Source organism: Podarcis liolepis (assembly GCF_965112155.1).
Source record: "Podarcis liolepis genome assembly, chromosome: 6".
Lineage (NCBI taxonomy): Eukaryota > Metazoa > Chordata > Lepidosauria > Squamata > Lacertidae > Podarcis > Podarcis liolepis.
This window is the reverse complement of record NC_139559.1, coordinates 24352200-24370528: the sequence shown is the minus strand read 5'-3', so window position 1 is coordinate 24370528 and position 18329 is coordinate 24352200. Positions and strand designations below refer to the sequence as shown.

At 41.8% G+C, this 18329-nt stretch overlaps 1 protein-coding gene across 1 annotated transcript in view; it reads left to right on the top strand.

Moving 5' to 3' along the window:
- The window catches only part of TOP1 (DNA topoisomerase I), a 73167-nt gene that overhangs the window by 33201 nt on the left and 21637 nt on the right, over positions 1 to 18329 (top strand). Inside the window, exons 3-8 of the mRNA XM_083508061.1 lie at positions 1049 to 1151; positions 10410 to 10545; positions 11294 to 11349; positions 13223 to 13309; positions 14350 to 14425; positions 14993 to 15093. Of these exons, the coding sequence (XP_083364187.1) occupies positions 1049 to 1151; positions 10410 to 10545; positions 11294 to 11349; positions 13223 to 13309; positions 14350 to 14425; positions 14993 to 15093 (559 nt within the window). The remainder of the gene's footprint in view (positions 1 to 1048; positions 1152 to 10409; positions 10546 to 11293; positions 11350 to 13222; positions 13310 to 14349; positions 14426 to 14992; positions 15094 to 18329) is intronic.

The window sequence follows — 18329 nt, the reverse complement described above, 5'->3', positions numbered from 1 at the left end:
CAAGATTTGATTTGATTTGATTTGCAGCCCAAAGACCCCTCTAAATTTTGTCTTTCTCCCAAATTAAAAATTAATTGTTTTAGCTGCATATATATCTGTGTGGGCTAGAAAAAGACAATACTTTCCTTGTACAGTAAGCAGAGAATACATAATCTGTTGTGTGGTGCTGTGTGTTTGTTTGTTTGTTTGTTTGTATGTCTGGGAGGGAAGGAGGACCAATTATTTTAAATGTCATGTGGAAGAGAACAGGACACCAAAACACCTTTAATATTTGCAAGGTTTTATGCTTGGGGGCAATATGGTTTATCTATTTGAGTAGGGAAGTCCTGAGTACAGGCCTACCTTGGGTTACAGACAGTTCAGGTTGCGTGTTTTTGGGTTGTGCACCATGCCGAACCTGGAAGTACCGGAACAGGCGCAGACGTGGCACTGTGGGTTGCGAACGTGCCTCTTGCACGGATCACTTCCGGAACCCAAGCGTCCACTGTACTGTGGTGATCCTTTGCTAGTTTTTTCCATGGATGAACCTGCACACTTCATTTAAACCTTTTCCCTCTGTACTTTTTTGTCACTTTCCATGCACCAGAAATACTAACTTGTCTATCCCAGGAGAGGAGAATTGCCCATCTGTAAAATGTCAGGGAACATAATAACAATAGATTTGGGCTTATTTTCAGAGAGAAGCAGAGAGAAACAGTCATGTAGGGTGAGGTCCTCAGACTATTTATTTATTTCATTTCATTTCCTTCCCTTCACCCAAAAGTCCCAGGTTACAGCATTAAAAACTATTTTAAAAACCCATCTCTTGGCACTTGCCAAGGCCCATTGCCCCCCCCCCCAAAAGTTGAGGACCCCAGCAGTAGAGGATGCACATGGGTTTGCCTGATAATTGATGCCAATTTCATACATATAGTGAAGTGATGTACATCACTGCTACTGGGATGTTTAGGTTGCATATTTGTGGCAGCCAATACAAAGCTGCTTTACTAGAAATTGTCATAGCTTCTCAGCGATTTCCTAATTCGTTTCTCTGTTCACTTGCTTTCAGATTCTCACAAACATAAAGATAAACACAAAGACCGGGAACACAGACACAAAGAGCACAAGAAGGACAAAGAGAAAGATCGAGAGAAATCCAAGCACAGTAACAGGTGAGATTGCTGGCTGTTGTCAGCAGGTTTGTTGTCCTGACGTGCGAAATTAGGCCTGGAAACATGTACCGGTTGCAAGATTACACTCTGAGTGCTTGTCAGCTGGCTAGTGGGGAGGTGGCATGCATTGAACTTGCTTCATGTGATCCCATCTGATTGGGCTATTGGCATACTTCTCAGCTGTTTCCAGCCATAGTTGGGGGAGATGTGGACATGATGCAATCTCAGAGATTGGCTAGCCCAATCAGGCTGTTGTTGGTCAGAAAGTGACACTTGAAATGGTAAATTCAAGACAGCTATTTTTTACTGTTTGGGGGTTAACCAGGTTACATGTAAGTTAATGTTACTGAGGTTAAAACCTGTGAATAGCTTCCAGATATCAAATTATGGGGCTACCATTCTATGGTATATATGACTGCCCCCCTTTCATTCACATAGCCCTATTTTGTACCTAAACAGTTACACAAATTTAACCTTTTAACAAATTTAACACCTTGATCCCTTTTGTGCTTTTTTCTAAACTTGAATACATTTTAATAAACCATTTCATTTTCCAATTTGTGATAGATAGCCAACATAACTCCAAAACTTACAACATTCATAGACCTTGGAGGCAGAGGCTGTAAATGTCTTAGCTAAGCTGTTGCACACTTTACTGGTTGCTTAAATCCCAGCAATGCCAATTAACACACTTTGCAGGGAAATGGGGGTGGTATTTCACCTTGTGCTTCCAAATGTTGCTAAATTGTTGTGAAACTCTCTTCTCTCCTCCACCCACATTGTAGTGTTTACAGCCTTTTAGAAAGGGACTTTTTGCATGGTATAATGCAAAACCTGCTTGGCTTTTGGCTCATTATTCTGATGTGTTTCTTGTTTATAATCTCAATCACATTGCAGGCTTCTAAAAGATAAGATATATATCTTAGAAGGCGAGCAAAAAAAACTCAGCCAAATGGGTGGGGTGTAAATAAATTATTATTATTATTATTATTGGTGAGAACACAGTGGATAAAGGGTAGACAGTGCCACAGGCTGTAGCACCTGTAGCACCTTATTCATCATGCACACGTTTACTTGTGTCCATTCAATGAATCTTGTGTGACAGTTCTGCCCAAGTGAGGAGCTCTTGGTTAGAATTTATATGCAGACAAATTAATTATGGTATGTAGAGCTTTTCAAGTATGATTGCTTAGTAATTGTATTCATATTTTATGGTTTCCTAAAACTTAGAGGCATTTTAAATGAACATATTTATATACCAATCACCTTATATTCATTATCTGGCCACCTATTCATGATGATTTCCTGCACTGACTAATACAATACTTTGGCTCTTTCTAGAAGGCACGCTGTGCCCCTTTACCTGATTCAATTCAGTAGTACATACTTCCGAGTAGACACAATAAATTGCCTTGTCCCATCCAAGCATGCACTGTGTAATGTGCACGATTCAATTATATTAGATTCATTGAGAACATAATATTTGCAATTTGAAGCACTTCATGTGCCAGATCAGGAAGTGTATACTGAGATGACTCCCCTGTGTGTCGAGGGGATCAAGCATATGAGTGTATCCTGCCTCTTATGCCGCAGATCGCCTATATGGGGGCTCAATGTGAACTGACTACATAACTTGGATCATGCATTTAATTCAGAATTTTTTTTAGGATATTGCTCTTGCAATCATGGCCCATGTGCTTTAGGGTTGGATTCATGTTTCATATTTAGAAGATGTCTGGTGATGTCTGAGGAGGTGGTACAGGCATGCTGAGAGGGCAAGTAGGAGAGGTGCACATTCCTCACTTTGTATAACATGAACATGGTAAATCAGTGAAGAAATTCTGTCACTTTTTCCATTCTTACTCCTTTTGTGTTTTGAAATCACATGCCTCCCATGTTTCATCTCATAAATATACCTGTGCTCAGTCCTACCCAAGGGAGAGAGAGAGAGAGAGAGAGACCAGAACTCTATGTCAGGAGTTGAATTACTAGAACCTGTATAAATAAAAGACTTTATATACTAATATTAAAACCTCAAACTTGGCTCGGCAGCAAATCTTCCAGTGCTCAAGCAGTGTCTCTGCTTACCGTATTTTTCGCCCTATAGGACGCACCGTCCCATAAGACGCACCTAGTTTTTTTGGGGGGAAATAAAGGGAAAAAAATTATTTCCCCCCAGGCGCGGGGCTGGGGCAGCCCGAGCTTCCCCCGACCCCAGCCCCCAAACAGGCAGCTCTCTGCAAGCCGTGGGAGCCCAGCGGTGGCTCCCGCTGCTTGAGAAGAGGTCCGCGAAGCCTGGACGCGCTGAGATCAGCGCGCGCAGGCTTCAGGATGCCTGCAACTCTCCCCAAGCAGCGGGAGCGTTCCCGCTGCTTGAGGAGTGATCCGCGAAGCCTGCACGCGCTGAGATCAGCGCGCACAGGCTTCAGGATGCCTGCAACTCTCCCCAAGCAGCGGGAGCGTTCCCGTTGCTTGAGGAGAGATCCGCGAAGCCTGCACGCGCTGAGATCAGCGCGCGCTGGCTTCAGGATGCCTGCAACTCTCCCCAAGCAGCGGGAGCGTACCCGCTGCTTGAGGAGAGATCCGCGAAGCCTGCACGCGCTGAGATCAGCGCGCGCAGGCTTCGGGATGCCTGCAACTCTCCCCAAGCAGCGGGAACGTTCCCGCTGCTTGAGGAGTGATCCGCGAAGCCTGCACGCGCTGAGATCAGCGCGCGCAGGCTTCAGGATGCCTGCAACTCTCCCCAAGCAGCGGGAGCGTTCCCGCTGCTTGAGGAGAGATCCGCGAAGCCTGCCCGCGCTGAGATCAGCGCGGGCAGGCTTCGGGATGCCTGCAACTCTCCCCAAGCAGCGGGAACGTTCCCGCTGCTTGAGGAGTGATCCGCGAAGCCTGCACGCGCTGAGATCAGCGCGCGCAGGCTTCAGGATGCCTGCAACTCTCCCCAAGCAGCGGGAACGTTCCCGCTGCTTGAGGAGAGATCCGCGAAGCCTGCACGCGCTGAGATCAGCGCACGCAGGCTTCGGGATGCCTGCAACTCTCCCCAAGCAGCGGGAGCGTTCCTCCCAAATGAGCCCACCCAACATTCAAGTTTACTTGAATTTATTATTGTTTCTGGATTAATCTTCATGCTTTTAAATGCAACATATTGGATCCAACATCCAATATCTTTCAGCCCAAAGGCAACTTGGAAAGCAGGCTGGTGTACAAAGGAAATGTAGCAAAAATGTAGGGCTTCTTAGTAGAGAGTATAAAGTTGCAGGACATAATATTCAAGTAACTCACATCTTACTCGAGATTTCAGTTCTGGGAGTCCACGTATAAACACAGAAATGTATGAAGCCTGGAACAACCCCCTCCTGTGAGAGGGCTGCTTACTCTGCTTTGTGAAGACGGTGCAAGGGCTCTGGCAGCGTCCCAGAGCCCTTCCACTGCTTCCCCAAAATCTTGTAAGCCTGCAATTGTAGCTGTGCACAGGTGGCCAGGGAAGAATAAATAAATAGGGAGCAGAGGGAATGGTGGGTTTCCTCTGCTTTCCATTTATTTATTTATTTATCACACACACCACTGCACAAAGCATAAGTATAATATGTGTAAGTTGAGAGTTACCTGTAGGTAAAAAGGTAAAGGACCCCTGGATAGTTAAGTCCAGTCAAAGGTGACTGGTGTGTGGTGCTCATCTTGCTTTCAGGCCAAGGAAGTCGGTGTTTGTCCACAGACAGCTTTCCATGTCATGTGGCCAGCATGAGTAAACCGCTTCTGGTGCAACAGAACACCGTGATGGAAACCAGAGTGCATGCAAAACCCATTTACCTTCCCGCCTCAGTGGTACCTATTTATCTACTTGCATTGGTGTGCTTTCGAACTGCTAGATTGGCAGGAGCTGGGGCAGAGCAACAGGAGCTCACTCCGCCGCAGGGATTTGAACCGCCGACCTTCTGATCGGCAAGCCCAGGAGGCTCAGTGGTTTAGACCACAGTGCCACCCACATACTGTAATGTAATTCAGCTCATTGGAGTGCTGATGGGGGTGTTAACCTGGAGAAAGAATTTTAGCTGGTATTTTATCTAGGGCCTGTAACTATTATAATCAGTTTTGGTTTATAGCAGTCTATATGGTTCTTTATATAGCTTGCTGAAAGTCCTGTGCTGGTTCAAGATAATAAATAAGAAATAAATGTATTTATTTGAGTCAGTACAATACATAAGTGCCACAAGGATTAGGCTCAGGGTCGCTTGCTATGTCATATTCAGTGCAGGTGTTTTTTTTTTGTTCATCTCCGAACAAAAAGCTACGTCTTAACTCTAGCAATGCCATTAATGTTGTGAGCAATTTCTAGAGAGTATAGTGATGCCAACTTGAAGGAAACACTTCCTGAAGGAATAGCTGTGCATCAATCTACTAATAAAGTAAAGTGCTTTTTGCAGAGGTTTTTTTTTAAGTACATCTCAGAATAAATCATCAAAATACTTTGCTTCCTGTGAATCAAATCAAAAGCTTTTATGAAAACAAGGAACATGGAGGAGAAACAGATGCAAACACTGAGTAAAACACTTCATAGGAGCAAAAATATCGTTTTCTAGCTCTACCATGCTTCTCCACACGTAATTGGCCGAAAGAACCTTTCAGATTCCTGTACTGAATCTGAGTCCTCCACTTTGGTGGACCGCAGAGTGGAGTAGTGCCTCCCCTGCAAAAAGAACCACCACCAATTTTCAGTCTTTACACCAGTTGCATGTTGTCTTAGGCACTCTGTCGGAATAAGAATTCTGTAGGCAACACTTAAAAACCTGGTCATTAGATATTAGGCTTTTAAGGCCTTTATAGAGTTGTTTCAAGGACAAAATGAAGGAGGGGAGACCAGGTATGCTGCCTTGACCAACCTGGAGGAAAGGTGGGATATAAATATAAAATAATAAAAGTTGTGATCCCAGCTCAGCTATGAGTGAAGACTGATTCGTGCAACAGTCTCTAAACCTGATTTGTGCATAGACTTGATCCATCCTTCATGATTCAGAGGGGAAGCTACGTAATGCAGCTTCGGTGGCAAGCTGTGAGCTGATGTTTGAAGGGAACAGAGTGTCCTTTACTATGATCTAGCTGAAGGAGAGGCTGTCAGGAAACAACTAACCATTCATTATCATCCTGCCCCAGGCTGAGGAGTAAAAGTAGCTGCAACACACTGCTGTCCTACATCTGGGAAGATAACTGTTACACTAGGGCAGGCTTCCTCAACCTCTGCCCTCCAGATGTTTTGAGACTACAATTCCCATCATCCCTGACTACTGGTCCTGCTAGCTAGGGATCATGGGAGTTGTAGGCCAAAAACATCTGGAGGGCCGAGTTTGAGGAAGCCTGCACTAGGGCCAGTTGCTTTGCCTACTAGAGAAGGTAAGCTTTCCGAAATGGTAGTCTGTGCCTGTTGGCCAGGTTGAGAATTAAGCAATGAATGCAGCTGCAGTGTTCTCTTCTTGGAAAAGGCCAAAGTAACATTTTGTACGGTAACTTGCCCTGCAAGCTTCCCTACTTGTTCTGATCCTTGGTAGAAGAAGGAATTTCAGAGCTTGCGCAGGAGAGCCAGGGCCAGCCCTACCATTAGGCAGAGTGGGGTTGCTGCTTTGGGTGTAGATGCTGAGGGACAACATTCTCCTGTATTGGAGGATAGAGCTGTTTGTGCCAACAGCCTGTCCTGAATCCTCTCAATTAGCACGTTGCCCTCAAGAGCCATGGAAGACACTGGCCTATTACCACTGATAGATCCAGCTGCCAATCTCCTTGGCTTCTGTATGTAGAACAGGGGCTTTTTGCCTCAGGCAGCAAAACACCACCTTATTAGTTGTTAGGTGAACAGTTTTTGTCTGTGCCAGCAGGAGATTGTTTGCACATGCTGAACATGCTTTTTAAAGTAAGGACTGGACTGCAGTGTAGATTTGAGTCAATTGTATTGCCTGATCTCAGGCTGACGTATGATCCAGGTTGCCATCCCCATGTCATCCATTTCCCACCTGTCAAATGGGAATTATGTTCTCTCTTTCACAGGATGGCAATCTTTTTTTTTGGGGGGGGGGCACATAAGCTAGTTTACCAATCTTATTCATAACAAACAGGCATTTAAAATGAGGGCTTATGTCTTGATGTGAGGTGCTCCAAATAGTTCTTGTCTGATTACAAAACGATATTAAGTTAAATGACACATTTGCTTACCTTCACTTATTAGAAGCTGCACTGGTCTGTGAGTTTTTTCTTCAGAGACACATACCATTTGTTGGTGGTTTTTTCCTATTTTCTGCTGTCATGCAAATTAAATCTCTCTTTTTTTTTCCTGTTGAGAAGTTTGCTTGTGGTGACATTTCATATGTGTATGTTCTCTAAATAGGTATTTGTTACCAGGAAAGTTCTTACTGTGTCTGTCTTTTTTACTTGTCAATTTGTATAGCTGTGGGGTGCATGTGTTTGTGACTGAAGTAGGGAAACTGATTGTAGTGCTGCAGGTGACAAGAATTCGTGTCAGTTGTATCTAATACACTCAGGTAGAAGTAATGAAAAAAAGATCAGAGGATGTTTTTGCAGTAGAAAAATGTGAAGAATCTTTAATGTGCCATGACTAAAAGCTGGCTAAAAATTTGTTGTGTTCCTGCAATTAAAAACTGTTACTTTTTGCTGGTGTCCATGTCTGTTGGAGCACATCATAGTAGCAATTAACCTCCATCATAGTGGCCAGGTTTTGATGATTATCCATTGTTTTATAAACCATGGTTTTAAGAGGTCTCTTCCCTTTTCACTATCAAACAATTTCATTAAACCTATTCCCTGTTGTACCCAAACTACATCATACAACTCTGGCTTAACATTGGTTAATAACCTAGCATACTTAGCCAAGCTAGTATTGATCCTCTCTTAATTCTTTACAGCACCTGTACATTTTTTCTTTTTCTCTTTCCTATTTTCTCTTTTGAAGCGATAGAGGTTGGGAACCCAAGTTTCTCAAGACAATAAACCATGAATGGGTAGAAAGAAGTATATTCTCTGTCCTCCAAGCAAGGAGCGGATGACATTTAGGCATTCCTAATTCTGCATCTGCTTGCTTTGCAACAGGCAAACAGACAGCAAAAGTCAGACCTGATTATTGGATATGAAGTTATGTAACTTAACCTTTTCAGCATCATTTTCATGAAAGGGGGGGGGGGATCACAACTGCATAAAACAAAAGTGAAATAAAAATACTGTTAGCCAGTTTAAGTGAGTTAGATGTTGTAACAAGTGGGCTTTCCATTTTATGAAAGTTGGATTGTTGAAATAAATTATGTGAACCAAAAAAGCTTGGCCACTGTGGGGAACAGAAGATTGTATTAGAAATTCCATCTTTTTGTATTTGGTAAATATGATTTCTTTATATGTAGTGGTTCTTGCCTTAAATACTTAAATGATGAAGTGACTCAAAAATTGCATCCCATTTTTAAAAGGACTAAATGTTTTATGGGCATTTGGAGAAGGTATATGACATTGAAGGCTGGTATTATATAGTGTTTAACCAGACCTGGGGAGACCCAGGTTCGAATCCCCACTTGGTCATGAAGTTAATTTGATGAGCAGAGGAGATCACTATTGCTTAGTCTAACCTTTTCAGAGTGGTAGTGAGCTGAAATATGTGGAGGCACTTGTTCTATATTGTTGTTGTTATTTAAGTTTATTAGATACTTTTTCTTGTTGCAGGCAACTTAAATCAATTTTACAAAAAACAAACTATACCATACATTCATTAAAACCAAGAAAAGTACATTAAAATATTATTAGGATATGGGCAGAATAAAAATGTAATAAATATAGTTGCTTATTTGACTTTATTGTGGTATGTGTCTCTACATTAGGGACTGAGAATTTTCCAGATTCAAGAAGCAGTAAGTCACATTGGAAGGGCTTGTGGGAGCTGAGAATCAAACCATAAGAAATAGAGTGGCACTAGCAAGTGGGAGGAATGAAAGGGGAATCCAGAGTACTTAGTTTGCAGAGTCATTGAGGGGCAAGAGGGTCAGGATAATGAAGTAAGGAAACCTAATGAGTGTAATAGGAGAAGGCTGCAGTTGACTTCTCAAAATGCAGTGTTGGAGTTCTCTTAAGAGCTGCTTTCTTTATCATGTGCCTGGATATAATGTAATCATACATGAGCCTTAAATCTTTCCCTAGCAGGATATACCACATCTTCAAGGGTTTTTCAACAATTCATCTCTGTAATCTACAAGTTTAATTCTGATTATTGTGGTCTAAGCAGCCACTGAATAGTTAATTGGGAAATGGACCACTTTCTAAAGAGACTGGGTTTTGTTTTGATTTTGGCATTAGAATAGAATTACAGTGGTACCTCAGGATGCGAACGGGATCCGTTCCAGAGCCCCAGCCGCATCCCAAACAGAACATAAGACGCGTCTGCGCAGGTCGCGTTTCGCCGTTTCCGCACATGCACGTGACGTTATTTTGACCGTCTGTGCGAGCGGCGAAACCTGGAAGTAACACACTCCATTACTTCCGGGTCGCCACAGAGCGCAACCTGAAAGCGCTCAGCCTGAAGCATATTTATCCTGAGGTATGACTGTAGAGATATACCATTTTCTTTCTGATGTAATGAAAACCCATCATTTTTTTTAGCCTTAATATACGTTCCATTTGTTCTCTCCCTCATAAGTGAAACAGGCCACTAGTGGGGAGAGGGAAGAAGTGAGGCTTGGCGAAGGTCATATGGCACAAACATCATTGGTTTCTAAAATGCACTAACAGGAGAAGCATGTAACTAGACATGAAAGAACTCCTGAACTCAGTTTCTGGCTCTTCTAGTGACTGAATTGAGTGAACCACAGCCCATTGCTTAATTGCTGTGTGCCTCTGTTTCTCTCACCTAATAAATTTATCAATACCAATATGAGCCATAAATATGATGTTTGGTGTTATAACTACAGGGTTTGTCTTCTTTTTACCCCGTCTCAGTAGGGGGACAAATCCACTGAAGGTTCCAGTTAATGTCTGCTGTTAAAAGCATAAATGCCAAGATGTTAGTACTGGGCTTAAGGTGTACTGAACAGTGCACATATATTGTTGAAACTCCTTCAGGCGAAAATGCATTAGTCTGTGGTGTCCCCGAGGCATCTTGACTTTACTATGTTTCTTATTGCTACAGTTGTGTGATTCTTCATATTAATAGAGAACTTTCTAGGGCTTGGCGTGTCAATTGCTACCGATCCTGTCCCAACTGACTCTTGTATCTTCCAGTGAGCACAAAGATTCCTCGGAGAAGAAACACAAAGAGAAGGAGAAAACCAAACACAAAGATGGCAGTTCAGAGAAACACGACAAACACAAAGACAAACACAAAGATAGAGACAAGGAGAAACGAAAGGAAGAAAAGGTACAGGATGGTGGTGGGGCTGAATGGCACTGCTTTGGACTGGGCTTTTGTTGTGGATAAAGACACGAGCAGCTTCGCATTTTTGACATTTTTAAGCTGTTTTGCTAGTCAGATCCCACGTGCAGTTTCAGCAGAAACTCAAGGCTATAAGAGCCGTGGCATTAGGTGTTAGATGACATCACTGTGCGTCTGTTTAAATGGCTGTTGTAAACTTGTCATAATAAAAGTCATGTTAAACTTCATAGCAGCTACAGGCCGAACTTCAGCACACGTTGTGTTCTACATGAGGAGGGATTCTGTAGGTAACTTGATGCAGGATATTACAAACATTGCACCGATGCAGGTGCACACCTTAGCCCAGCCTTGACAGACAGAAGAGGGACAGACAGTACCTTGATAATTTTCTTACCCATCTATTCATGTCTGGGCAAAGTGCATAATTATGCAGTGTAACAGTACAAGCAGAAGCCTTGTCTAAATAAGCCAAGGAGTTGATAGCAAATTCTACAGTTGTGGCCAGACAAAAGGAAAAACTTCGGGAGAACATCTAGATAGATAGGAAAACAGCAGGACAAAGCACGTATTGGAGATTGACCGGATCCAATAATGCTGAAAGCATTTCTGAGGAATAGCTGGAGGTGCACTTGCTCCTGGTACAAGGGTCTTTTGTCAGTTACATTTGAATGAACAGGGAAGATATGACAGTGCTTTTTATAGCTTACTAACCAGCTCTCACTTCTGTTTTCAGAGTAAATCATCTGGTGAAGTGAAAATAAAGAAGGAAAAAGAAAATGGCTTCTCCAGGTATGCAGCTGGAGCCTTGTGTGAAGAAGACTGTTAGATTTTTAGTTTTGACTTGTACCCTGAAGATGAGTGGAATTTCTCTCAGTGGGATCCCTGAGACTTCTGGGATCCTCTTTTCTTGGCCCTGATAAAGACTCTAAAATAACATAGGCTTTTAAAGTTGTTCCCTATCAATATCAAACGCTCGGTAGAAGAACTGGGAATTTAGGGTCAAACTAAAGTTGTTGTTCCTGTGCACTCTTTCTAAAACAGTATTCAAGCATATAGAAACTGCTTGATTCTTAGTAGAAGAAAGCAAGGACCCCTCTTGGTATTTCTAGGAACTGCAATCTTAAGAATGTAAAACCCTCTTGTCAAAAAGCCAGCAGCAGTTATGCTCAGCATAAATACCTCGTGGAACTGACACCAGACTTTTCCACTATCGTGCAGCCTGTTTCCAGCAATCTCCTGCATTTTGAGGCACGATGGTGGATTGATTTAAAACACAGCCTTTAAAATCTGCAGTGCCTTTGTACTTTTAAATACTAGCATTCCTTGTACAAGTATTTTACTCTGCTGTCTTGTATTACCAGCTGATCTTATCAGTGTTAGATATTTGAAGTGGAAAGCAGATCAGGCTACATCTTTTTAGAAGAGAGATGGCACTGCAGAAGGTGACCTCATTGCCTGCAGTGTTTTGGGTTTTGTGGAGTTTGCACTGCACTGAAACATCCAAGCAGACTGCAGCTCTAAGATCTTTTGTATTCCACAGAACACAATCTTCATTGCGAAATAGCTGCAGAATTTTTGCCTTTGGAAAAAAGTATTTTTAGAGTCAGCTCAATAAATTAGCTTTCAGTGGCTGAAATGTGGTCTCCTGAGTAGCTTTGTAAAGTGACTTCCATCAAAATGGCTCCTTTAGCAGCATGCATTTGTTCCCAGTAACTGTAGAGGTGTATTTGCCAGCGCTGCTGAGTTTTTCCAGCTGTGAGATCAGGCAGCTTGCATTAGCATGCTGTTTATTCCTGATAAACCATGATAAGGTAGGAAGTCTGGGTCAATATGATGTTTGAACACAGCCACTTTTTGTTACATTGTTTTATATGCTTTGACCCACCATGGTTTTCGCTGGAAGGGCAAGCTACAGATTCTCTTTAAATATGAATACCCCCCACACACACCGTACAAAAATGCCATGCATACTTGTAGGTAAAACAAAATAGAACTAGTAATTTATATTATGGAATATCCCAATATCCAGTGTGTGGATATTTCGGGGAGAGTAGATTTATTAAAACAATTTTAAAACTTGAATTGTTGTAACTAAAAAGCAATCAAGTAGTTTGAATCTGACACATCTTTAACACTTAATACTTGCTAACATGTACAAGTTTGTGTTCAGGATTTGTAATCCATTGTCCCATTGTTGTAGGATTTTTTTCTCATTTTTCTATGCAGCCTTAATTTAAATCAGAGCTTCCCAAAATGGTACAGCTGGAGGAATATAGAAACCTAGTAGGGTGTTATGGGGGGGGGGGATTTTGGAGGAAACCATACACAGATCAGCTAAGAAGCGGGGAGTTATTGGTATCCCCACCAGGGTGTTGGGATCTACTTTCCAGCATGATTATTTTAATTTTCTTTTTTGCTGACACGAAAATTGGGGGGGGGGGGAGGTTGAGGGGCAGAACCCCACCAGCCCTGCAATATGGTGTTACATTTTCAGTTTAGCTGAAACTATATGAAAGTCACACATCCTGTTCAACTCTAAATATGGCAGGGATAATGAGAGAGTTCTCCTCGCGTGGGTTGCAGTGGTAGGTGAAGTCAGGCTACAAGCTGAAGCTTAGTAGTCATGTTCTTGACTAAATAACTCATTTCCTTTTCTGTCTAGCCCACCTCGTATTAAGGAAGAAATGGATGACGATGGCTACTACAAAGAAGACTATAAGCCCCTAAAGAGACCCCGAGAGGATGATGAGTGAGTAGCTTGTGAACATTACCTACAGTGAAAAGCGGGGAAAATGGGACATTTGCATCTGTCTATAGCAAGCAACTATAGTATCTTGCCTAAGTCATAACTCAGAATAGACCCATTGAGATCAGTGGATTTAAGGGCTTAAGTTCTTTTGCCCATTCCAGATATCAGTTGTCACTCAGACATCATCATTCCACTCAGTGAAAAGTGAATGATTTTAATTACCCTTGAGGGAGGGCCACATTCTGGGGGGTTTACTTTTTTTTCCTAATAGCGCAGTTTTTTGTTTGTTTTCATTTTATGTAAGCGGCCTTGATCTTTTGAAAGGTAGCTGACAAATGCTTTTATAAAACAAAAGAATAATGAGTAAGACAAAATGTTAAGGACCAAATGAATAGTGAGTGTTAATAATACTTTGTGAACCTCAGCTGTCTTCTGTAGTGAATTGCCTTGATCCTGCAAGGGAGATGTTAATATAGAAGCAACTGTGGACCTGATGTGTGTATCACAGTGCTCATCTGGATCCCGCTACTCCATCTGGGACCGCTAGGTGCCTGGGATTCACACTGGGTCAGGACCAGTATCAGTCGTCCTACTAGTGTAACCCCTTTCTGCTGCAAAGGGAGTTTAAACTCTCCCTGCCCCCTGGTCCTGCAACAGCAAAGAGAAGAAAAGTGATCAGTGCAAATGAGGGGCAACAGGTTGCGTCAACAAATACAAAAATAGCAGATTTTATTTCTTGATTGTATTCTTCAACAGCCATGTATATATTGTCAGTGTGCACGCAGCACAGGTAGAGAACTGGCATTTGTCTATAGACGCTGGAAAGTAGCTGTATCTGTTCTTACGGAAGGGGCTTCAGGAAACGTATAACTTAAAGTCAAGCAGCAGGTTTTATCTGAGCTACAAGAATTGGGGTGTTGGTGCTTTTGGAATGCAGGCTGTAAGCAGCACAGCAGCAACATGTGTGTGTGGAGGGTGAGAGTAATAAAATCCGGGACTGGAAATAAATGATTTGTTTACAATTGTTGGATCTGTTTCAGTGTCGACTACAAACCCAAGAAGATAAAAACTGAAGATATAAAAAAATCAAAGAAGCGGAAACAGGAAGAAGAGGAGGTTTGGTTGAATTTATATTTTCTGGATCTCTGGGGTAATAACAGGTTGTGGAGACAACTGTGGAGAAAGAACACTTTATTTTGCTTAGAATATCCAATTTAGCATTCATCTGAAAACAATAACCCAAAAAAAAACATGATGTCTCGATCTAGAGTACATGTTAAGATCAGTATGTAGAGATCCTGATTTTTGGCTAGATTCATGCAGAGAGCATACTGGTGGCTGGGCTCTGCTCGCCACAAAGTTGCAACTCCTCCATCCTTAGGCTAAGTGGTCCTCATCTCCTTTTTTTCTCTACATAATGTCCTTTCACTTCTCTCAGCCTCCTGTATATGGCTTTGCCAATTTATTTATGTCATACCATGATACACTCTGCATGTTAATTGATGATAATTCCTTGCCACTGGTAGGAAACTGAATAAGTAGTTTGATTCAGACCAAGGGCCTTTTTGCGAGAAGCACATTTCAAATGGTTTCTTACAAAATTTATTTGTTTTTAAATGTAAGAGTATTTTGTAAAACTACTCCCTGTATAGCATCTCTCTCTTTAAAAAAATCTCTCTTCAGGATATCAAACCCAAGAAAATAAAGAGCAAAGATAAGAAGCCTCCTGAAGGAGACATGAAGAAGAAGAAAACAAAAAAAGAAGAGGAGCAGAAATGGAAATGGTAACACACCTCTGATATTTCAGCCTGTGGCTGGCTGCTTCCTCTTACATCTGAAAAAATGCTGACTGAAAACTCTTTGTGGTTGGACTTCAAAGCTGCAAACAGGATTATCTTCCATTTTAGAGGGAAAAGGAAAACCCCAGTTTGAGCTCTCAGCTAGTTAAGGATTTGTTAGGTTAATAATTGGCTTTCAACCAATTTATTTATCATTGGAACAAAAATTTAATATCCATTTTATTAGAAGTCCTGAGGTACTGAAGTCATAACCTTTGCTTCTCTTATTATTAGGTGGCATGTCTATTTGTTATTAGAACGTTTAGCGGTAGTTTTTTGTTTTCTGTTAATATCAATTTCACTAGCAGCAAAAGTATCACAAAACTTAAGTGAAGTTTACAACTAGCACTTTGTTGATTTCATAAAGTTATATTTTCTCAGCAAAAATTGCCAGTTAGGAGCAGTGAAAATGTTCGTTCAAAAAGCCCTCTACCCTTCACTTAAGTACACTTTTTAAACACCTGCTCACAGCCACTGTTCATTATTCATGATATTGTTCACAGAGCATCAATCTATCAAGGACTATTAGCCCTTTCTCATTTATACCAGTTGCTGGGAATCACAAGTGTGAACCGTGTTGCTGCAATCTGGTTCTGCTTGTGGGTTTCCCATACACTGGAACAGGCTGGTGCTTTTAATCTGATCTAGCAGGGCTCTTATCTTCATTTTGTTCTTCCAGTTAGCAGTTGCTTAGACTAAGGGAGCGTGTCCCTGTTGCTGAGGTAGCCAGACCAGTGGTCCCTTGAATTATACTAGCAAGTGGACCTCCTCAGTCTACACCTTTTTATCAAGGGATAGAAAACACTGCTGCATCATTTTAGAACAAGTGAAATCATAGAATCTTAGAATTGGAAGGGACCTTGAGGGTCATTTTGTTGAACTCCTTGCAAGGCAGGAATCTCAACTAAAGCATCCATGACAGATGGCCATCCAACTCCTGCTTAAAACTTCCAAGGAAGGTTTTTGAAACATTCCTATTTCCCAGCCCCGCAAAAAATAGCTTGGCACCTAATTTTAAAGTTGGACTCTACTAATTAATCCACTGAAGCTTTAGTTGACGAATCTAACAGTTGAAAGCTTACCTCCTTTGAACCATATTAATACTTTTTGTAGTTCTGCTTATTTTCTTACTTTCCAAACTAGTATGCCTTTTGCAAGAGAATCACTCTTTATAAAACTTCATGACTCTTGCTTTTGTGTTACAAACATGCTGCTTAGCCTTCCTTCAAAACGTTAACCCTTACAGGCTGCAGTCCACAAACTAAGCCAACCTTTTTAGGCATATGCAGCGATGTAAAGCTAGTCTTTTTTTTTCTTTTTCTTTTTTTAACTAACATTCCTGAGCATTAGCCTACCTCATACCACGGGGAATTTTAAAAGAAGCCTGTGAAAGCAACTGTCTAAGATTGAAAATTCAAGGCCTTACTCCATGCATGGCATCCCTCCACGGTTTTCTGGATCAAGGCTGATTTGATCCTGAATTTTGCTTAAAATGGACACAGTGCTAACAGTCTCGTAATGGTGTATTGCATTTTGTGCAGCAGTGTGTTTTGAATAACTTTTTGGTGTTTGTTCTTTAGTTCTGTACTTTTGGCTAACCAACTCCCAGTGTTTCGAGATACACTCCTTAGAGAGAGGCTGTGTCAACAAACTGATTAAGTGAAAACATTCCAGCAGATATTTAAACATACTTTATGGCTTCAAAACCCAAGGATCGTTTTCATTGAGAATTTGTTGGCAGTTTCAATAGAAAATAGTTCTGAGGAAGAGCTTGTGGTTTTTCCTTTGCTAATTTTCCTTTGCTTTATGCTTCCTGTTTCTGTGTTTCATCGTGAAACACATTGCCCATTACAATGCAGGGCACTCTGTCTTTACTTTTCTGTACTTAAAAATTTAAAATACAAATGTAAGGAATAGTTTTTTTTAAAAAAATGTATTGTAATATGTGCACATGTCAGGGAGCCACGATTGGCCATTGCTGCTATGTCTTCCCACCACTGTTTTGCAGCCTAACACCAGCCGATAGAGTTCTAGGGGGAAAACAAACACATGGCCAAGCAGATATCTCAAGCTTAATGTAGAGTTGTTCATCCATGCTTTCTTGCTGGTTCTTACCATTGCCCACTCCCACCCTTGTACCCTGTGGAGCACAGCAGCCACACTTTTGAAGTGATCCTGCTTTCAAATGAAAACTGTTAGCCCACATTGCCCAATTAACTCCCAGAAATTTGCATGTAATTCAGCTGGTGATGCCCCCCCCCCACACCTCAAGCAGATCTGACAGAGTGAAAGACCAGGGGGTATTGAGGGGATGGAGAGATGCCAGTTGTTTTAAAAGAAACCTGTTTGGTTGGGTTTTAGAGTTTAGGGTTTTAGAGGAGTAATGCCAACCTTCTATCAGATTTTAGAGGAGTAATGCCAACCTTCTTATCAGATAAGTAATATGAGGAATCAAGCTATTATTCTCAGCACTAGTTGTAGTGGTAGATAAAGTCTCTCTGTATTCCCACATAGCCAGGGGTGAAAATGGCTAAGGTCTAAGTCATAGCAACTCTTTCCAAGTGGTAGAGCTGGTGAAACTAGCATGAAGGAAATTTATGATACTTTGGGCTGCTTCCAATGTTTCTTTTTATCTTTTAGGATCTTTCTGTATCCCCATCCAACCACTATTTCTTTTGGAGCTACTTCACACAGTGTGTGATAGCTGCAGGACACCTTAAAAACTGTTGCTAAGAGCTCTTTCCACACAGTAGTAAAGTGGAAGCTAAAAGGTCCTCTCCCCTCCTCGCTCCCTTCCTGCCTGGTATACACCATAGAAAAAAGTTGATGAGTATCTCTGCTCTCTGTATGTTTCTACACACAATGAAAACAAAACTTTTTTAAAATAGCATCTACCCGCCCTTTACCCAGTGCCTGCTTCTGCTGTAAGATATTATGTGACCTTCAGTTCTGCCGCTTGAAATACAGACAGACGAAACACATAAGTCAGTTGCTAAGTTAATCTAGGAAGAAAGATACGGCTCACTGGTGATACGTTGCGAATCCCTGTACCGGAAATGCCTATTTCAGGTTTTTCTGTAGAGACATGACAAGTACCTGAGAATTTGAGCCTTTCAGGTTTGGATTTAGTGTTACTGCAGAAAAGTGTCATCCCCTGCTGCCAGTACAACCCAGCAGACTTC